Genomic DNA, 23341 nt, shown 5'->3' with positions numbered 1-23341 from the left:
AAAACAGGGGGGGTATCCATATTTGTGGTATTTGAAAAAAAAAGGCACTGGACAAACTTACCACAGTGGGCTTCCGAATTGGGCTAACTGTAACAGAGCTAACATATTATCACTAACAACACCATTGTGAATATGGATGTCTGTAGCAGTACGATGATAACTCTCTGAAATAGTGGGAATGGGGAGAATTACCTGAGCAGGGGTTGGGCTGTTTTCTTAGGCTCTTAGATTGTGATGTGGTTCATCTTTGCTGCTCTCCTTTAATTATGGCCCTCCCCTGGGACGCAGCAGGGTAGTTAAACAGAGAAATCAGCATTAAAGCAATTATTGGATCAGAATGAATACAATCCTGTCATCTGTAATCATTAGCGGCGGCTATGCCTGGGAGAAAACAGACTGTATCCTTCTCTCTCTCTCTCTGACTTCCCCGTCTGTCTGTCAGAAGGCAGGGAGCTCAGTCATCACTAGTCAATGCCACCATATTCTTTTCTCCTCTTCAGTTACAGAGTACCAGGGGTAGCAAGGACAAGTTCAGTATATAATGATGTAGGCCCACTCTGTTGGTTCTGTAGACCCACCCTGTTGCTGCTTACAGACCCATTCTCTGTCCTCTCTCCTTCCTATAGCTGCAGAGAGGTGGACTAGGACCAGTTCTCTTTGTAGCTGTAGTTCTCTTGCTACGGTTTGTTCTGTGGTTCTATTTGGTTCTGTTGTAGAACCATACTTTGTTCTCTTCTCTCCCAATAGCTGCAGACCGAGCTGGACCAGGAGTACCAGGACAAGTTCAGACGGTTGCCCCTAGAGATCCAGGAGTTTGTCCAGGACAGTAGCAAGGCCAAGCTTAGCGATGACAGTACCCATGGCAACCTGTCTGTCTCCTCGACGACCGAGAGGCTCAACCACAAAGCGTCCCAGTCAGAGGATGATACAGAAGACTCGTCGGAAAGAGTGTTTGACACACCCCTTTAAGACAAATCTGAAATGACACCCTTTTCCCTATATAGTGCAGTACTTTTGGCCGGAGCCTCATATAAAGACTGTCCAAAAGTAGTGCACTATATAGGGAATAGGCTTTAGAGACGAAACATCATTAGAGACTAAACCCTCCCCGTCCTCTGAATTGGACAGTTCTAGTTGGTCGTTCGAGGTGAAAATTGCCATTCTAGGGACAGCTTACCCTGCGCTAACTCCTAACCTGAACCAGTAGGGGGGTTAAACAATATCTGACCATGGACCAGTAATAGGGAGTACCTACTCTGTAGTTCTATTCAGATATGTAAATACTTGTTTTGTATTTGTGTGTTTTTGTTGTTTTGCTCTGGAGCGGTGCAGACACAGGATACGTGTATGTGTGACTCGGCACTAACTATGCGCAGGTACTAAGTTACATACTTGAACCATTGCACAGACAGAATCATTTCTTTAAAAAAAAAAATAATAATGTTTTTAAATGTGTTCTTACTTTTGAAAAAGGACAATGTTTTAGGTGTTAGATTACGTTCTCACAATGCTGACTATAGTGTAGGTCAGTCAGTGGTGCCAATGTTTTGATTTCACTGTGCACTTAGAGAATAGTTATGAGTATCATTGATTTGACATTGGTTAAGACCAGGGCAATGTTGAATATGTAACGTACAATGGCACCGCAATGTAAAGCGATTGCATTGCAAGCCCCAAATAAAGTCCAGGCATAGCAAGTCAATTTCAACTTCCTGTCCAACCACTGTGGACACAGCCTTTATTTTCTTTATTGAAAAGTACGAATCGCTCCTAATTTATATTTTGCACTGAAGGCTTTCTACAGAACTAACTCTTCTATTCTATCGTCGCCACCAAGCACTGGAGGCTTGCTGGTTCTATTTCGTCCTCACAAAAGTAAGTCTACTCTGTGTTGCTGCTACCTTGTTTTAATACTATTTTTGTCCTATTTTGCTTTGTAAGATATATTGGCCTGGTCGAGACGTACTTATTTTATTGTTTTGATTTTTTCATTTTTGTAATGCTTTTGACACATTAGCGTTTAGATTGTTTATGGTTAATCCTGCCGTGGAGGGGTGGTGGGGGGGTGCGGAGGGAGGGGAAATGGATGGGAGGGGCTGAGGGATGGAAGGAGGGTGATGAGGGATGGAGGGAGGGTGATGAGGGATGGAGGGAGGGTGATGAGGGAGGGTGATGAGGGATGGAGGGAGGGTGATGAGGGATGGAGGGAGGGTGATGAGGGATGGAGGGAGGGTGATGAGGGATGGAGGGAGGGTGATGAGGGATGGAGGGAGGGTGATGAGGGAGAGTAAATCACGTATCTGCATGTCGTTGAACTATTGTAAATGTTACTGTAGCAGAGAAGACGTAACGTAAATGTAAAATGTACATTTATTTCTCTGTCCTCTTGTACAGCAGATCACTAACCTGACCTTAATGATTTGAAATCAAACTGAAACTGCAACTATGACATTGTTTGTACAGTACTAGTGATGAACTACTTGTGTTGGTATGGGATAAAATGAAAAAAAGACTATATCACTGCCCCTTACCAAAGACTGAAATTGTTAACACTCTGACACACACACGCACACACACATTTGATCCATTAACATTTAAGACACTAAAATGATGTCCCAGGCCTTTTCAACATTTATACCCTAAATGTAGTTTTATGATCAATACATGTCCCAAATGTTTATTCAATGGTTGGTAATATAATGTAACTACTTACTGCCCAAGACAGTCATCACAGATAATGTTTGCAACATGGTAGATTTGAACTATTTCTAAAGCCAAACCTTTGGTCATTTCATGTCCATGTCAAATATTGAGTGCACCGCCCCTAACAGGATCTTGTACACTCTTGGTCCATTCATCCTATGATATGTGACATCATACTAAATGAAAATGTCAGTCAAAGACCTTGGACAATGTTTAGGACTTTCCAACCTGTACAGGGCCATACATACACCACATTGATGTGTCTGCTGTCGGCATACTTATTTCAATTGATTAACTTGAAGGATCACATTATAAAGTGTAAACAGGTATAACTTGGTTTCTATAAAATACGGTTCTTATTGATGTGAGAGTCCTGTGCCTTTTGAATAGGTTTGCCTTGTGTTGACGTCGAATGTGTGAAATGCATCTTTGTGTAAATTGCCATTGTATTATACGAAGCTGTCTGTTATTGGATAGACCGTGTGCACTTTTAGTACAGTACCACTACTGAGTTAAAAACACTTGCGATGATGAAGAGTATTTTGAGAAGTGGCTCCTTAAAAAGACAAGAATTATAGACATGTATTTTTATTTTGTCTTGAACCACTTGTTTCTGTTCATCAACCTAAGTGTATGCATTTTGTTGTTGTAAATGTGCGTATGATGTCAAGGAAAAACATTGAGATGATGATGATGATCATAGTATAGAAGTGTAAAGGGAATCTGCTTGTGATTAATAAATGTGGCTATTGTACATTGCTGAAGTGAACACTTGTCTTTGTTGATTTGTAGTTCCCAGTAATACTATGATAGATCTTTTACCTCCTATGCAGGTGAAGCAGGTTCAATGTGATGCTAACAGCTTCACTTCCTCCACTGTCCCTGTCCCCTTACTAGGCTCACCTTATTGTTCTGAATCCTTTCCAAGAACATCCACTAAGTCAGGGTCACACTGAGTGTACAACACTTTTGTATCAAGTTGACTGTATGTCCTATGGGTGGTTCATTCTTGACACACGCCGGAAGCTGTTGAGCATGAAAAAACCCAGCAGCTTTGCAGTTCTTGACACAAACCGGTGCGCCTGGCACCTACGACCATACCCCGTTCAAAGGCACTTAAATATTTTGTCTTGCCCACTCACCCTCTGAATGGCACACGTACACAATCCATGTCTCTATTGTCTCACGGCTTAAAAATCCTTCTTTAACCCGTCTCCTCCCCTTCACCTACACTGATTGAAGTGGATTTAACAAGTGACATCAGTAAGGGATCATAGCTTTCACCTGGATTCCCCTGGTCAGTATAAATCATGGAAAGAGCAGGTGTTCCTAATGTTTTCTACACTCAGCGTATTTTGTACCATTACGTGGAGTATGTGTCTACATACTGAAGAGGTAGTGCCTGTGCGTACGTGCGTGTGTGTGTGTTGTGTGTGTGTGTACTGAAATGGCAGACAATGGACTTCCAAGAATGTCACTACTGTGGTCTGTAAGAGGTTTAAGGATAGTAAAGTATATCAACAGTGCAAAGCCCCACTTGCAACCACTGGCAGCTACACTTGCAATCACATTAAAAACGTTATCTTAAGACCTAAACCTAAACCTTGTTGTGTATAAAGGGTGTGATCATTGAGCAAGTTCAGGAAGCTAAACTCCTCTGTATGACATTGGATGGTCAATTATCATGGTCAAGTCATATTGAGTAGTTGTGAAGATGGGGATGTGTATGTCTGTTATAAAAAGATGTTCTGCGTTTTTGACACGAAAATCTACTGGTCTTGTCCCAACTTGATTACTGTCCAGTGATATGGTGTAGCAAAGAAAGTCCTAGCAAAGCTTCAGCTGGTTCAAAACAGAGCAGCAGTCCTTAACTGCACACACAGAACTAACGTCCACGACATGCCAGTCTTCCCTGGTTGAGGATTGAAGAGAGATGAACTGCTTAACTGAAAATTCCAAATTATCTGCATAATCAAATAGCATTCAGCTCAGACACCCATACATACCCCACAAGACATGTCACCAGGGGTCTCTACACAGTCCCCAAGTCCAATACGAATTCAGGGCAACGCACAGTATTATATAGTGGTGTAAAGTACTTAAGCAAACTGGAACATGCTGTCGTACACGTCGATCCAGAGCGTCCCAAACGTGCTCAATCTGGTGAGTATGCAGGCCATGGAAGAACTGGGACATTTCAGCTTCCAGGAATTGTGTATAGATCCTTGAGACATGAGGCTGTGCATTATCATGCTGAAACATGAGGTGATGGTGGCAGATGAATGGCATGACAATGGGCCTCAGGATCTCGTCACAGTATCTCTGTGCATTGAAATTGCCAATGATAAAACGCAATTGTGTTTGTTGTCCATAGCTTATGCCTGCACCTACCATAACACCCCATGGGGCACTCTGTTCACAACATTGAGGTCAGCAAACTGCTCGCCCACACGACTCCATACAGGCTGTCTGCCATCTGCCCGGTACAGTTGAAACCGGGGATCCATCCATGAAGAGCACACTTCTCCAGTGTGCCAGTGGCCATCGAAGGTGAGCATTTGCCCACTGAAGTTGGTTATGACGCTGAACGGCAGTCAGGCCAAGACCCTGGTGAGGACGACGAGCTTGCAGATGAGCTTCCGTGAGACAATTTCTTAAAATTTGTGCAGAAATTCATTGGTAGTGCAAACCCACAGTTTCATCAGCTGTCCGGGTGGCTGGTCTCAGACAGTCCCGGTGGTGAAGAAGCTTGATGTCCTGGGCTGGCGTGGCTACACGTGGTCTGCGGTTGTGAGGCCGGTTGGACTTACTGTACCGGTTGGACATACAAATTCTCTAAAACAATGTTGGAGGTTGTGTGACAAAACTGCACATTTTAGAGTGGCTTTTTATTGTCCCCAGCCGAGGTGCACCTGTGTAATGATCATGCTGTTTATTCAGCTTTTTGATATGCCACACCTCTCAGGTGGATGGATTATCTTGGCAAAGGAGAAATGCTCACTAACAGGGATGCAAACACATTTGTGCAGAACATTTGACAGAAATAAGCTTTTTTTGTGCATATGAAACATATACTCGATCTTTTATTTCAGCTCAACAAACATGGGACCAACACTTTACATGTTGCGTTTAATACATTTGTCCAGTGTAGATACATGCAGCTTCTCTTCTGTCGTTATATGTTGCCCTAGAAGAAGAGCGTTGTAAATCGATAGAATGAAATTAATGCTTCAATCTAGTTCTCTCTGTCATCTCTGCTTCTTTCCAAGGAGTAGAAATGTTGTCGGGACTGTGGAGAAAGTAGAAGAAGACATGAAAAACTGGAAAAATCTTCCGTGCAAAATGACATCAGTTTGACCAGTTGCAAGGAAATAGACGGCTGTGAAAAGGATATTTTCTGTGGTTGAAATACAAATCAGCTTTTATGATGCTGATAAAACACAGCACCTCTACAGATGGTCCCTAACGGGCGCATTCAACATTCTCAGAATTTGCTGAAAGAATTAAATCCTATTTCTCCACTCCTGTTCCCAATGCAATATTTAGATTCGGTGTATCATTTTACTGCAGTAAATGCTTCATTCCGCAGGGGTTAATATCAAGGCTATGCGAGAGGTTTTAGGCCTGCAGTCAGTGTCCAAACTGCAGTTTTCATTTGGCCCATCTGAACAGTAGGCTACAGTTCCCTTGACGTGCCATAGGCCTATTTGAAATCCCCATCTTGTGACTGTCGAATTTGTACAGCGCCTCATAATCATCACACATAACACAGCCCGGGACTGCCATCATCCTGTTTCACCACTTCACCAAATCTTTCCCAAACAATACTTTTCTGGCCCTGCCTTCCCTCTATTTTCAACTCTTCATGTCGCATCTTTCCTCTTACTGAATTAAACGTCGACATTGACCTTATTCTTTCTGCCCGTTCCCAAAAGCATTTGGCGATTGGCGTGTAGGCCATTTGGCACGCGAACAGTTTAGACCCTAAAGCTTAGGCTTATGCACTAATGCCAGATAGACAAAAAATAACGAAAGAAAAAGTCGCAATATAGGCTATAGACATACATTGCACAAGAATGATACATGTGTGGATTTCTTTGGTGTTTTGTGTAACCCTCCCGCCACCCACCCATCCTTCATCCACAAAATACTTAATGACCCTAAACCCGCCCGCGGGGACTGAGGGTTATAAATCAACCCACTCATCACCAACACAGACACACTCTAAACCCCACATTCTTTTTGCTGTTGTGTTGTTTGTATTATTTTTGTTGTGTCTTTAACATGTCTGCGACTTTCCTTGTCTTTCAGCATACCAGTGTTTTTTTGTTACTTATCATGTTTTGTTGTTTTTTCTGTGGACCCCAGGAAGAGTAGCTGCTGCTTCTGAAAAAGCTCATGGGGATCCAAATAAACAAATAAACATCTGTGTTAGTGTAGCATACTGCACTGTAATTACCAGTGGGGGCTGGTGGGAGAAGCTATAGGAGGACGGGCTCATTGTAAATGACTGGAATGGAATCAATGGAACGGTATCAAACACATCAAACATATGGAAACCACATGTTTGACTCCGTTCCATTGATTCCATTCCAGGCATCACAATGAGCCTATCCTCCTATAGCTCCTCCCACCAGCCTCCACTAGTAATTACGTGGGTGCAGGGGAGTATTTTTCTCCGCTGCACCCTTAGCACCCATACTTCACACGGCTATGACCACATCCATGTATTGTGATTCAAATTCAAAGGTAGACCATGCAGGGAATCTTCCATAGGTGTATACACACACACACACACACACACACACACACACACACAAACCGCCAAAACATTCCAGGGACCACGGAGACAGATAATTAACCCTGTGCTGCGCTGGGCTAAGCTGGGCTAGAGGCGGAAGGGGTGGGTCATGGTTTTTAAAATGATTCCAGAGGTTATGTAAACACTGATGCCTTTCCGCTCCCTCCAGTCCAAACACACACACACACACACACATATACACACACATAGAGTCCAAACTCCCAGGAATACCGACTGCCGTCTGTCCATCTGCTGCGGGGACAAGAGGTGTCGGATAAATAGGTTTTTAATGAAACACACCAGGACAGTGGAATGGAGAGAATTGGTGGGAGAGGAAGAAAGACTGTGTGTCTGTGTGCGTGTGTGCGTGTGTGCATGGATTGTATAGGGTTATGATATACTGCTGTGTATAACGACAAGCAGCACTTCCTGCTACGGCCAGTGAGATCTGCGGAACCACTCGTGTGCACGTGTGTTATCAGAACATCACGCTGATGGACCATTATCACTGGGATCAGTCACGTGACTGGGCAGTCGTTTCCTGCCACTTAGACAATTTGTCAGCCATTTGAGGACCACTGTTATCTTTGTGTTATACCACTCCAAGACATTCCATAGAGTCTTTATTTCATCAAAGTGTACAGAAGAAACCCTGCTAGGGCCACACTATTGCCTCTGTCTAGTGAATCAGTCCTACTGGCACAAGGGCAGCTCAGTCATCCTAAGTGTGTGGCATCCAGCTCACCCCTGGTAAGGTTAAGGTAATGGGACACAATTCAAATGACTACTTTTAGAGATTCTAATTACGTTGGTAACCAGTTTATAATAGCAATAAGGCACCTTGGGGGTTTGTGATACATGGCCAACATACCAGGGCTAAGGGCTGTGTCCAGGCACTTCAAGTTGCGTTGTGCATACGAACAGACTTAGCAGTGGTATATTGGCCATATACCACACCCTCTTTGGCCTGATTGATTAAATATACAACTGGTAGGACACAGAAATACTTGTGTACTGTTCTAATTATGTGGGTAACCAGTTTATAATAAAATAAGGCACCTTTTGGGTTTGTGGTATATGGCCAAGTGCATTCGGAAAGCATTCAGACCCCTTGATTTTTCCACATTTTGTTACGTAATTCTAAAATGTATTAAATTAATCTATCAATCTATACAAAATACCCCATAACGAAAAAGCAAAAAACTGGTTGTTAGAAATGTTTGCTAATTTATTACAAATAAAAAACAGAAATGCCATATTTACGTAAGTATTCAGACCCTTTGCTATGAGACTCAAAATTGAGCTCAGGTGCATCCTGTTTCCATTGATCATCTTTGAGATGTTTCCACAATTTGATTGGTGTCCACCTATTGAATAGATTGGACATGATTTGGAAAGGCACACACCTGTCTATATAAGGTCCCACAGTTGACAGTGCATGTCACAGCAAAAACCAAGCCATGAGCCACTCCTCAGTAAAAGGCACATGACAGCTCGCTTGGAGTTTGCCAAAAGGTACCTAAAGGACTCACAGACCATGAGAAACAAGATTCTCTGGTCTGATGAAACCAAGATAGAACTCTTTGGCCTGAATGCCAAGCGTCACCCCACGGCGAAGCATGGTGGTGGCAGCATCATGCTGTGGTGATGTTTTTCAGAGGCAGGGACTGGGAGACTAGTCAGGATCGAGGGAAAGATGAATGGAGCAAAGTACAGAGATATCCTTGATGAAAACCTGTTCCAGATCGCTCAAGGTTCACCTTCCAACAGGCGAAGGTTCACCTTCCAACAGGACAACGACCCTAAGCACACAGCCAAGAAAATGCAGGAGTGGCTTCGGGACTAGTCTCTGAATGTCCTTGAGTGGCCCAGCCAATCCTGCAGTGCCCCCCTGCTTAAGCCAGTACATGTCCAGGCCCGTCTGAAGTTTGCTAGAGAGCAATCGGATGATCCAGAAGAAGATTGGGAGAATGTCATATGGTCAGATGAAACCAAAATATAACTTTTTGGTAAAAACACAACTCGTTGCATTCAAAGAACACCATACCTACTGTGAAGCATGGGGGTTGAAACATCATGCTTTGGGGGTGTTTTTCTGCAAAGGGACCAGGACGACTGATCCGTGTAAAGGAAAGAATGAATGGGGCCATGTATCGTGAGATTTTGAGTGAAAACCTCCTTCGATCAGCAAGGGCATTGAAGATGAAACGTGGCTGGGTCTTTCAGCATGACAATGATCCCAACCACATCGCCCGGGCAACGAAGGAGTGGCTTCGTAAGAAGCATTTCAAGGTCCTGGAGTGGCCTAGCCAGTCTCCAGATCTCAACCCAATAGAAAATCTTGAGGGAGTTGAAAGTCTGTGTTGCCCATTAACAGCCCCAAAACATCACTGCTCTAGAGGAGATCTGCATGGAGGAATGGGCCAAAATACCAGCAACAGTGTGTGAAAACCTTGTGAAGACTTACAGAAAATGTTTGACCTCTGTCATTGCCAACAAAGTGTATATAACAAAGTATTGAGATAAACTTTTGTTATTGACCAAATACTTATTTTCCACCATAATTTGCAAATAAATTCATTAAAAATCCTACAATGTGATTTTCTGGATTTTTTTCCCTCATATTGTCTGTCATAGTTGAAGTGTACCTATGATGAAAATTACAGGCCTCTCTCGTCTTTTTAAGTGGGAGAACTTGCACAATTGGTGGCTGACTGAATTATTTTTTGCCCCACTGTACCTAAATGTGATATTTCAGTTTTTTGTTTCTAAGAAATGTGCAAACATTTCAAAAAACCTGTCTTTGCTTTGTCATTATGGGGTATTGTGTGTAGGTTGTTGAGGGGGGGGGGGGGCACTTGAATCCATTTTAGAATAAGGCTGTAAGGTCACGAAATGTGGGAAAAGTCAAGGGTTCTGAATACTTTCCGAATGCACTGTACCACAGCTAAGGGCTGTATCCTGGCACTTTGCTTAGCAGAGCTTTACTTTTGTCCAATTTTTGCTAACGGATTATTTTTGTGGCTGAGCACCACACAGCCTTAGGGAACATGTATGAAGAGATGCACCTGCTATTCTCCTGTCTTCCATATTTATATCATTTGACTGACAAAGACACAATGTGTGTCCATTTCTCTCACTGCTATCTGTGGTCTCAGGAAGAAGACCATTTAGAGCGGGCTCTACGTACTCAAACATGAACATTTACTGCTCTCTCAAATAAACCTTTGCATTTGTATTTGTGGATGTTTTACAGCCTACTGTTAGTGGGTTGAGCACTCATAACATAATATTCCCTTACTCCATAGCCTAGGCAGCTATGCTATATTGTAAGAAACGCGCTCATGTGTGTTGATCGGCAGACCTAGACAATTGCTGTTTGCATTGTAGGGAAGGAAAGTGGATACCTCACTGTCCATGAGAACTTGCCATTCATCTGCGGCTCACACGCACGCACGCCAACACGCACGCGCGCACCCAGAGTAGAGTTCCTCGACACGCCAACACGCACGCGCGCACCCAGAGTGGAGTTCCTCGAACCGCATCGGGCTAATCTCCACTGGAGGGCGAGTGGTACAACAGGACCGGGTTTGTTGGAAGGGAGGGATAAAGAGAGACAAGGGAAGAGAGAGAGAGAGTGTGTGAGAGGGACAGAGAGAGGGCGGGAGATACAGCAGCTGGAAGCAAGAGAGAAAATCCCAGCCCAGCCTCTGCAAGCATCATTTTTCACATCGGATTTAATCCGTTCTCGTCGACCACCAATTCACGTAAGGGTATATACATGTTTCTGTCTTTTTGCCTCAAATTGCCTGCAAGTGGGACATTGGAGATGTGTTGCTGAGCACCACAGCTGTACGATTCATATGTATGTGGGTGTCTCTAGGTTCGGAGAGAGAAAACATCTTGTTCATATTGGTGGTTGAAAAAGCCGTGAGACTCTTCAACTCCCATCTCTAGCAGAGCGGCCAGTCTGCAAGCGAATTTCCGCACCACCCGATAGGAAAGCCGCTGTTACGTTACAGAAACGGGGACAAATCATGTGGGTTATTTTCGAAAGGGACCGGTCTCGTTCGTGGTTTGATGCAAAAAATAATAATAATTATAGCTCGTGTACATGCGCGCACAACACGTGCATGGCTGTCATATTCATCCGTCGCGTTCGTTTTAAAAAATAAATAAATAAATAAATGGAACGGCGTCCCAGATGGTGTGCAGCGTTAGCTGTCTAGCCGTGCAGCTGTTTATCACCATCCGAAACTTGACAAATCGACGTTTCCTCCGCCAAGCTAGCGGCTGGCTAGCTGCTAGCGTTAGCTGACGGGACAGACAGCACCAGGGATATCAAGCTTGCTTGCCCATAAAAGTATACTGGCGCGCTGCTTGCTCTGCGTGAGACGGATGCACTTGCTATAGCTACTGTTGGATGCTACGTAGCTAAGCCCTCTTCAACACTATTTGGGTTAAAAAAAATATATATGGCAGCTACTAGCTAGCTATGAACAAACATACGATTGATTGAACAATAGCTTGCTCAATTTTTTAAATATTTTTTTTTACATGTTGTGGAAATGGCTAGATCACAACTCATGCCGACGATGTCTGCTGATGTTAGACCGCTAACCGCTAGCCTGCTAACGTACGAGATTGTGCTGATGTTAGACCGCTAACCGCTAGCCTGCTAACGTACGAGATTGTGCTGATGTTTTAGGGCTGTATGAGCGGTGTAAAATCATTTGCCATGCACGTTCCGCGTCGTCCATTCACACGCCAGGTGGGAAGAAAATCTAGAAACAACGGCCAGCCAATATACTTCTCTTGAGCTATCGTGGCTGATTTCTGTAAGAATGAGCAGACAGCGAAATGCATTAGATAGTCCATTGTTCCATGGCGTTTTCCCATATGTTGCACATTTGTTGTATATGTTGCACATTTGCTGTTATGAAATGATTGAGAAAGACGACTATTTGCATTTGACCAATGAACAGTTACTATGTATGTTGACGCTAGGGAATTACGGACACACACCTGTGCGCGGAACCGCCACCTGTTCGCGTGCACGCGCGGGGCCAATGTCCTGTATGTGCGTGCGTGCGGTCAGTGACAGGGAACAAGAAGTGTTTGGAGACACTTATTTTTTACAATCTCTGCGTTTGAAGTGGCATTTAGCTGATGGGGGGGGGGGGGCGAATGGAGACACTTTGGCCAGGACTCGGTCGAAATGCAATGAAAAGTGCCCGTTTTCTTAGCTTCTAACAAAGATATTAACCCAAGAATGGTCGAATTGACCTTGTGTAGGAAATAGGTTGCTGTTGGTCACTAGAATGAATTGAACAAGTAATAAACTGCCAGATGAAGAAAGAGAACAGTATTACCGTATGTTTGTGTGTCGCATGCTTTTCATTAGACAGGTACGAAATGAGGGGTTTATAATGGCTAAAAACACTAGTTTACCACAATAACAACCGTACTGTAAAACAAAGGTAACAATAATATCTACTTAATGCAATGTCTTTAGGTCTCTAACTGATCTCTATTGAAGAGTTTGTCTGTCTGTGTGACTGCGTGTGTTGAGTTCAGTAGCTCCTGCCACAGTATGTCTGCTGTGTGTGTGAACCCTACGCAGGTCAGTATTGACAGTGCCATAAGCACTTTTATGGTGATTAGAGAGACAAACATTGCCCTACCTTTCCTCCCTCCCTCGCACAAAATCAATTACCTTACCTGCATGGCATAGAAGCCACAATGTAGCCTAACACTGATTCTGATGAGGAGAGATGGGTTAAGAAGCTTAGTGTGTGGGTGTTTTATTTCGGACCAAAAGGTATGGTAATTGTTTGAGGGGGAAGCTTAGGCTAAATACAGATTGAGGATGTTTGTTCATTGGCCAATACTCAGATGGTGCTTGTGTAAAACATGGCTGCTGCATATTTGACAGGTTGTGGGCCCTGTTACCTAAAAGGTGATATATGGCGTTTATTACACAATGCAGTGATTCTGTAATGGATGTTGACTGTTCTGTGTTAATGGAATGGCTGATGCTGCATTGTGAATCAGGTTGCTGTGTGTGTGTGTTTGTCGACCAAAACAAGTCCCAGGGAATGGACACCGGTTTAGGCGGCTAAAATCGCTAGTTTTAGCCGCCATCTTCAAGGCGGAAATGGTAGTTGTCTTACAGTAGCTGGTTGACAGTAGCTTGCTGCTGGTCCCTGGCTCAGAAAAGATTGAGAAACACTGGATAAAGGAAAGCGATGTGACAAAAATAGCCTTATTCTAGAGTTAAAAACACAAGCGTCATGTTCAGGTGTGCTGTTAAACTGGACATAAAAATTGGCATGGACTTAGAAGCAGTATCCTTGCTGATCAGAGTCCCCCAAATGACATTTAGCCAAACGGGCAAAACAAACAGATAGGATTCCTATGAATCACAGCGTTTACCCTGCCGCCTGCAAAAATAGAAGGATACGACTCCTCCTGTGTGGCTCTTCGTGGTAGAGGACACACACACACTGTGTTTAGAGGACAGATGATGGAGAGGTATGTCTATGGAGGACCTAATTCTCCTGTCCTTCTATGTCCATTTTCCTGGACGCAGACTGTTGAACATTTTTTGCTGTATCACAAGCTTAAAGACTACATTCGGGTGCAGCAAACTGTGTGAACATTTGCAGTCATTTCATTGCCATTTATTAATCCAGCAGCAGCTCCAGTGCTTTGTATGCATTTGTGGAAATGGTTGTTAATGCTATGTCTTTTATTAGTTTCAAATGTCATTATAAATAGCTAAGCTAGTCAGCTTCCAGTATCCCCAGTACAGTTATTTTTGTATGAGCTAGGCCTACTATGGGCGACAAAAATGCAGCCATGACCAAGTTAAAATAGTCAAAAGATGAATTGCATTCTTCTTCCCTTCAGCATTGACTATCAGTAAATCAAAGTACAGTTGAAGTCAGAAGTTTACATACACTTAGGTTGAAGTTGTTAAAACTAGTTTTTTCAACCACTCCACAAATTTCTTGTTAACAAACTATAGTTTTGGCAGGTCGGTTAGGACTACTTTGTGCATGACACAAGTAATTTTTCCAACAATTGTTTACAGACAGATTATTTCACTTATAATTCACTGTATCACGATTCCAGTGGGTCAGAAGTTTACATGCACTAAATTGACTGTGCCTTTAAACAGCTTGGAAAATTCCAGAAAATGATTTCATGACTTTAGAAGCTTCTGATAATTGACATAATTTGAGACAATTGGAGGTGTACCCGTGGATGTATTTCAAGGCCTACCTTCAAACTCAGTGCTTCTTTGCTTGACATCATGGGAAATTGAAAATAATCAGTCAAGACCTCAGAATTTTTTCTGTAGAACTCCACAAGTCTGGTTCATCCTTGGGAGCAATTTCCAAACACCAGAAGGTCTCACGTTCATCTGTACAAACAATAGTATGCAAGTATTAACACCATGGGACCACGCAGCAGTCATACCACTCAGGAAGGAGATGTGTTCAGTACTTTGGTTTCGAAAAGTGCAAATCAATCCCAGAACAACTGCAAAGGACCTTGTGAAGATACAGGTACAAAAGTATCTATATCCACAGTAAAACGAGTCCTATATTGACATAACCTGAAAGGCCACTCAGCAAGGAAAAAGTCACTGCCATTAAAAAAGCCCGACTACGGTTTGCAACTGCACATGGGGAAAAATATTGTACTTTTTGGAGAAATGTCCTCTGGTCTGATGAAACAAAAAATAACTGTTTGGCCATAATGACCATCGTTATATTTGGAGGATAAAGGGGGAGGCTTGCAAGCCGAAGAACACCATCCCAACCGTGAAGAACGGGGTGGCAGAATCATGTTGTGGGGGTGCTTTGCTGCAGGAGAGACTGGTGCATTTCACAGAATAGATGGCATCATGAGGTTGGAAAATGATGTGGATATATTGAAGCAACATCTCAAGACATCAGTCAGGAAGTTAAAGCTTGGTCTCAAATGGGTCTTCCAAATGAACAATGACCCCAAGCATACTTCCAAAGTTGTGGCAAAATGGCTTAAGGACAACAAAGTCAAGGTATTGGAGTGGCCATCAGAAAGCCCTGACCTCAATCCTATAGAACATTTGTGGGCAGAACTGAAAGTGTGTGCGAGCAAGGAGGCCTACAAACCTGACTCCGTTACATCAGCTCTGTTAGGAGGAATGGGCCAAAATTCACCCAACTTATTGTGGGAAGCTTGTGGAAGGCTACCTGAAAGTTTGACCCGAGTTAAACAATTTAAAGGCAATGCTACGAAATACTAATTGAGTGTATGCAAACTTCTGACCCGATGTGAATGTGATGAAAGAAATAGAAGCTGAAATAAATAATTCTCTCTACTATTATTATGACATTTCACATTCTTAAAATAAAGTGGTGATCCTAACTGAGACAGGGAATTTGTATTACGATTAAATGTCAGGACTGGTGAAAAATGTATTTGGCTAAGGTGTATGTAAACTTCCGACTTCAACGGCATTTTATGTGTGATGATGTTGGCTGGTATTCAGGCCTGCTGCATGCTGCTGTCCCCTAGCTCTATTGGTCTGCCCGTGGAGATTTATATGAGAAAACACACACACATACTCACACAGGCCAAGGTTTGTTGTGTTTGGAGATGCTGGTAGTGGTATCATGGTCTTGCCCGCTTCATACTGTAAGTGGTACTTGTGTTTGGGTCTTCCTTCAGGGGGTTGTTTGTTTTGATACTGGTGAGGTAACCAACATTCTATTGCTGAAGATGTAGTTAAACCAAGTGGGACTCGAACCAGCAACCTTGTATCTGTCAGTCCAACACCTGGTCATCTGGTGGAGTTGCAATGGGACAGATGACAGATCCTGACTTCAGTTGACCTGTGGTTGTCCACTTGAACACCAGGGTCAGGGAAACAGTGGGGTGAAATATATTTGTAGACCGAAAAATACTGAGCAGATTTCAGAATGGCCAATATTGGAGACGGAAGGAATCAGCTGCTACCTAGGACACATAGTCTCTCTCTCTCTCTCGTTCTCTTTTCACACACGGTTTCCTAACCACATCACCCAGCATTCTCTCACCTCCATCTGAGGGGAGGCATGCTGAAACCCTCGCGTGCCTTTTCTCAGCTCTGTCTGCTCTAGGTCAGCCATCTGATTCCATATTGCCATTTCCATCCTTTGTGTTGACTGAGGTATCATGTTTTCCTCCCGTCCGGTCCTCTTGTCCTCTTCTCAGCCATGTTGCAGTTATCCATCTATAAAAAAATGGACATACTGTGTAAGGTCTGGGAAAGACAGGGTAGCCCAGCACACACACACACACACACACACACAAACTCACTGAACATCAGTCGACGTAATAAAGAACAGCTCCATTGTTTGTTTGAACACATTACGAGTCACATCGTTCATCTTTATTGTTCTAGCGAGACATTTGCCATGCCAGTCCTCTCTTCCCAAGCCTTTATGGTGGTGTGTGTGCGCGCCTGTGTCTGTCTCCAGTCCATCTGTGAGGTCATGTCCATAGTTTTAAGGATTTACTGGTTTCAGGGAAGGATCCTAATCTCCAGAGATTAGGCCCTGACTTGTTATTACATTTTCCCTTCTCTGATCTCACAGGCCAAGATATGAGTTTCACCCGCTGAAGTTTACTTCATGCTGAATTGGTAAGTTGATGACTTATTTTCGACCTAATGCCTGTTGGTGTTATCGGTGAAACCAATGGTGGTTGTTTGTACTCTTAGACATTGTGGTTGACTTGTTAGATCTCAGCCTGCCCTTGCGTATTAAACACACATAATGTTAGATGACGCCTTTTTGTGCAAGGGTTCTAGAAATGTTTGTGAACCACAGCCTGCCCTTAATGACAGAGACACACGTCCTATGTAATCTATAGTCTACATGTAGGAGCAGGTGATCATGTCTTCTCGGTACTGTTGAATATGGCAGGAAACAGACCGTGGGTAAACAATAGGGCCGTGTAGTCGGGCTAAACGAGTATCAGAACGGATATGGGTAATTTTCTGGGTGCCATTATGATCCAAGTCATTTTTGTTGTAATTATCCGCGATTGGAAGAAAGTAACTTTTTTTGGGTGCATCTTTCTCATGTCATTCAGTCACAGAGTTACTAAACCATAATGTACTGTCTTTTAGTCAAGTCATGTGCAAGGTTTTACATGGTCTGGTCTAAATGACTCAACTGGCTAGTTTGCCTGGCTGTAAAGAGAAAGGCGGGCTATGTGTTGACCCTGCTGCTCTGATTGGATAGAGTGAAGTTTGTATTTCTCTGTCCACTCTCTTCATAATTTCACCCAATCACTTTTCCTCGCATGTTTTCGGTCTGATCATTTAGATTGCTGCAGCGTTCTATTATGATAAATCACATGGCGTGGACGTTTGTGCATAATATCTAACAAGCGGGCCAAGGGTAGGGAAAAGGATGAAACGCTGATTCGCATTCTGACTGAGTGACAGCAAAGTCGAGGAGACACGCACACACACACACACACACACACCCCTCCGTGCACTGCTCTTAATCGGCAGCTTTTTTTTTTTTGCAGTGAGAATGTGCAGCGAGGTATTTTGACAGCATTTATTTAGGCACATTAAAACACTTCAATTCTTTTTTTTATCACAAGTCTCATCTTATCCGACTGTCAACTTACGAGTACGATTGCGAATACAAGTCGGGCACACCCCTAGGAAACAAAATTATACAGTAGCCATTGTAGACCAGATGTTTTGTGAACATATTGTCTCCAGCTTCCTACTTTTTAAAAGGGAAATGTTCCGTGTTTTATTTTTTTTAAATAGGAAATTGATATCAGGGTTTGTTCCTATTTTTAACTGTGAGTTGACATTCGTTCACTACCTTAGCTTGGTGCAGTCTTCTGCATTTACCAGAGATTCAGGCCACATTTCAAGCAAACACAAAACATGCAGTGCATTCGGGAAGTATTCTGACCCCTTGACTTTTTCCACATTTTGTTACTTTATTCTGAAATACCCCATAATGACAAGGCAAATTTTAACATAAGTATTCAGACCTTTTACTCAATACTTTGTTGAAGCACCTTTGTCAGTGATTACAGCCTCGAGTCTTCTTGGGTATGACGCTACAAGCTTGGCACACCTGTATTTGGGGGGTTTGTCCCATTCTTCTCTGCAGATCCTCTTAAGCTCTGTCAGGTTGGATGGGGAGCGTCGCTGCACAGCTTTATTTCACGTCTCTTATTTACAATGACGGCCTACCCTGGCTAAACCCTCCCCTAACCCAGACAACACTGGGCCAATTGTGCGCCGCCCTATGGGGCTCCCGATCACGGCCGGTTGTGATACAGCCTGGGATCGAACCAGGCTCTGTAGTGACGCCTCTAGCACTGTGATGCAGTGCCTTAGACCGCTGCGCCACTCGGAAGCCCTTGGCGGCGCACAATTGGCACAGCGTCGTCCGGGTTAGGGAGGGGTTTGGCCTATTGAGATGGTATGATTCAATAAATACGTTTTAGATACGTTTAAAGTGGCAATGTGCAACTTTTTTAGGTGAACCAGTCAATTTGACATAGAAATGTTCTATGTGCTCTATTTTTATGCTTTCCAATCTTAAATGGAGTTTTTGCGTCTTGCACACCAGCTTCAAACAGCTAGAACAACTATTTTTGGTTATGGAAAATATATTTCACAGCAGTTTAGATTGTACATGATTCTCTACACTATACTATACATTTTTTTTAGGCAAACTATTAAGAGTTTTAGCAACCAGGAAATGGCAGAGCGATTTCTACGTAATGCAACATTAATCAAACATGACTAAGCAAAACTGATGATGTGCAATACTTATACCAGTGGTTGGCATGCATTTTGGGTAGACAATTAGGCATTGTTGCTATAATTTTACAGTCAAAATAGGGCTCCAGAATGTGATATTTATTTAGCTCAACAGAGATGAATTTGCTTACATCTTTTTTTTGCGTACGAATATCTATAGGCTAATTGCCTTGGGGCTAATTCACCATCTGAGGAAGTGGTATATCAAAACCCATTAGCTAGATCGCTAAATCTAATTTCCTGATAGTTAGTCGTGTAACTTGTTCATCTAACAGTAAATGTATTGTCCTAAAATGCTTTGCAGCATAGGATGTCGCCTCTATAAAGGCCTATGCAATCACCTGGAATGTCAGTTGTGCGTATCCCACGCTCTATAAACTATGTCTCTAAGATACTTTTGGTGTTAAAACGGTAAATATTGAGAGTTGGGGAAATAAATGTCATACCTACAGAAAGCTGATACCCTCCTCTCTCCAAAAGCTTCCACTGCGCTCGCCAAACATCCACCTCTCCAGTGCTGGCTGACTAGTCTACCAGCTCACGTTTGTTGCCTATGCTTTGAGTTGAGGAAAGCAGGGCAACATGAGATATGCCACTTGAAGATTTTAAGCATGGGCCCGCCATAGACTATAAGTGCAGCTGATCCTGTCCCTTCTATAGGCCTACCGTGGATTGCTGCATGTTGCATAGAATAGTATTAGCCAACTATTGTGATGCATAATTGCCATGATAATTTGGGAAGGTCTTGTCAATGAGCATTATGGGTAATGTAGTCAATTTAGGGAATATAAAGTGGACAGACGGATGTCACACTTTTTTTTGCCTAAAATTAAGAAGATGGGTGCAAAATTGTAGGAGGAGATCCTCCCGTAGCTGAGAGCTTTACATTATTATAATATAGATGGGTCATTTATCTGAGTCTGTTTGAATTCCGGCCTCAGCCTATGAGACATGGAGAGAGCTGGAAGTCACTGAGAATCTACTGCTGCATTGAATGATGTGATGTTGCTGGTTGGGTTGAATGATGGACGTGTAAGGTCTAATTTCCTATAGAGTTTCCCACGTATCAATGATGTGAAATGCACTCAGAACATTCTCCATCATCACTCATTGATAAGCAGCCTGTGTGACTGCCTGAGTTGTTGCTTGTGTGTGTGTGTGTTACTTTTATACAGTCGCACACTTCATTGATCCTGAAAGGGTGTGTGTGTGTGTGTGTGTGTGTATGAAGTGTGCTACTGTGGGGTTACGACCGGAACACACCCTGTCACTCAGCAGCAGAGGAATCATACTGTGTGTGTGTCCAGAGGGAGAATGGGAAGAGAGAGAGAATAGAGAACACCCGATCCTTCACAAGCAAAAGGAGAGAGGGAGAAATTGAAAAAAGAAAGACGTCTCTGTCCCTCCAACAGATGTCTGGTGTTAGCACATATTGACAAGTCAATATCGCTCCTTTAAATCAAATATTTGTCCAAATGATCTTGTCGCCTCAACAGCAGGTAACATCCCTTTAGCTGTGAAAGGTTGGAGGACAGACGCACACACACACACCCATCTCGCCGCTCACTGGTGGTTCTCCACCCGTTCTTCAATCCACTGTGGGTTTCTGTACATGTGAACGCAATTTGCACTTCCAATTAAACTGACGACCTTCGTTCCAGAATGCAGAACGTGTCTCCTCCTCTCCTGTGTGTCCTCTCCAGGATAGCTATTATTACACTCAATGTTACGACACTGACACGCTAAGAATAATGTTACGAAACACTGTAACACATCACACAGTTTACTGTAGTACAGCTTACTATAACAGAACATAACATAACACACAGAGGCGCACACACAAACACACACACTAATACACAAACACACAGCTCCTTATGATTCCAAGGTAATGCCCAATGACTGTGTATGTGACAGAGAGGCTCGATTTGGTCTTATGTAGAAAAATGTGATACTGTGTTTTTTACATTGGCTAAAAGTAGAGACTCCGAGCTAGAAAATGGTATATCCTACACTACAGTTGAGGAACAATGGGAAAGTAATTCTGCTTTGAAAGTTGATAAATTTGTAACTCCACTTTTGAGAAAATGGCCCTTGAATATTTTGATACACCTACTGGAGAGCTCTTCTTTGTCTACACCCATTCAGCATAGTTCACACCCTCTTAAACCTGAGCCCCACCCATCTCTTTAAGGATTCACATGCATGACATCAGCAGCCTGGTGGTCCAAAATAGCTTAACCGGTGTATTTTAACACCAATAAACCCATCTGTTTAAAAAATAAATTTAGTATATGTCAGTCTAGCAAACCAGGCAACTAAAAGCAACTTTCTAAACAATGTTTTTGTTAGTTTCTAGCTCGTTAGCTAGCTAGCTGACCTTAATTTAGCTGGCTAGTCAGTTCAAAAAATGCCCATGTCATATCGCTGACAATGTCTTAACTTTAGCTAATTTGTATTCATTATTACAACGAAAATAAACTCACAACAAGATAATTATTTACAACTGAATGGCAAGCTATTTACAGAAAATAGCTTACGGTTGTGAGTGTGACGAAATAGAAGCAGGGGATTCTACCTGAGAATTTTAGAACTTGGACACTGTCTCGTTGGCCTAATGTTATATCCTAATTTGACTTTGGTGCTGGTCATGTTGTTCTTTACATTACCGTCTCTGGTAAACACACACTATATCCAATCCTTCTGTGTGTTCTCTTTTTGACCCCCTCCGCATATTTGCAATCAAACGGCAGAATTTTCATCTCCTTAGCTATCATACTCTGCTTCCACCGGGCATTCCACTGATTTCAAGAACTCGGCCCTACAGAAAGTCGAGAGCAACATTTTTGCAGTTCTTCGGGACATCTTTCAAAAAAGATACATTCGAAAGAATTACCTACACATACTGAGCAACCCTTTGTTATAGACAGAAGCGCGCTACATGGCATAGTGGGAATTAGGCTCGTATGTTAACAATTGTATTCGTATTTACAGATGGCATACAAGTTTGTTAAGGCACATAAAGTTTAACATGTTCCAGAAGGCATTTCTGCCAAAGAATGCATTTTGAAAAAAACATAGATGTTTACATTCAAATACCTCCCCTGTGAATTAGTGACTTGTGACATATATGAATAGACAAAGCCATCGATCAAGCGACACCATTCATACCTACGTGAAGACTCAATAGCGCATTGAAGCCAAATTAGGTTGGTTAAGATGGCGACATAACATGTGCAGTTTGAGCTACTCCAGGAAGTGACATTGCAGGTTAGCTCACTGCTGCCCCCTCTTATTGAGTAACTCAAGTTGAAGGCTGCATTTAGTAACTCAATTATCCTCAACTTCTTCTGTGTGCTAATAGGATCAAATTGTACTTGTCACATGCTCCTTTTCCTGTAGTCCACTTTCAGCTGCTTTGTCTTGCTCACATTGAGGTAGAGATTTTTGTCCTGGCACCACAAGACCAGGTCTCTGACCTCCTCCCTATAGGCTGTCTCATTTTTGTCGGTGAGCAGGCCTACCACTGTTGTGTCGTTAGCAAACTTAATGATGGTGTTGGAGACAGAGAGTACAGGAGGGGACTAATCACACACCCCTGAGGGGCCCCAGTGTTGAGGAGCAGCATGGCAGATGTGTTGTTGCCTACCCTTACCACCTGGGGGTGGCCCATCAGGAAGGCCATGATCAAGTTGCAGAGGGAGGTGTTTAGTCCCAGGGTCCTTAGCTTAGTGATGAGCTTTGTCAGCACGATGGTGTTGAATGCTGAGCTGTAGTCAATTAACAGCATTCCCACTTGTCGAGGGGGGAAACGGCAGTGTGGAGTGCGATTGAGTTTGCGTCATCTGTGGATCTGTTGGGGCGGTATTCAAATTGGAGTGGGTCTAGGGTTTCCGTGATGATGGTGTTGATGTGAGCCATGACCAGCCTTACAAAACACTGCATGGCTACCGAGGTGAGTGCTACGGGTTGGTAATCATTTAGGCAGGTTACCT

General features: G+C 43.1%; 2 protein-coding genes across 4 annotated transcripts in view; both read left to right on the top strand.

Moving 5' to 3' along the window:
• The window catches only part of LOC115107503 (1-phosphatidylinositol 4,5-bisphosphate phosphodiesterase beta-1-like), a 256669-nt gene extending 254620 nt beyond the window's left edge, over nt 1–2049 (top strand). The window contains exon 33 of one of the 2 annotated variants that reach the window (XM_065008903.1): nt 748–2049. In XM_065008903.1, the coding sequence (XP_064864975.1) occupies nt 748–969 (222 nt within the window). In that variant the 3' untranslated portion in view covers nt 970–2049. The remainder of the gene's footprint in view (nt 1–747) is intronic. The other variant, XM_065008904.1, reaches the window with a different exon arrangement.
• A 9092-nt stretch (nt 2050–11141) lies between these two features.
• LOC115107502 (1-phosphatidylinositol 4,5-bisphosphate phosphodiesterase beta-4) overlaps nt 11142–23341 on the top strand; it is a 177574-nt gene continuing 165374 nt past the window's right edge. The window contains exons 1-2 of one of the 2 annotated variants that reach the window (XM_065008902.1): nt 11142–11271; nt 17137–17183. The gene's annotated coding sequence lies outside the window, so the exon portion shown is untranslated. The remainder of the gene's footprint in view (nt 11272–17136; nt 17184–23341) is intronic. The other variant, XM_065008898.1, reaches the window with a different exon arrangement.

The sequence above is a fragment of the Oncorhynchus nerka genome, linkage group LG24 (genome assembly GCF_034236695.1).
Source record: "Oncorhynchus nerka isolate Pitt River linkage group LG24, Oner_Uvic_2.0, whole genome shotgun sequence".
Classification (NCBI taxonomy): Eukaryota; Metazoa; Chordata; class Actinopteri; order Salmoniformes; family Salmonidae; genus Oncorhynchus; species Oncorhynchus nerka.
Note: the sequence above shows the minus strand (reverse complement) of the source record. Positions and strands in the feature narration are given on the sequence as shown.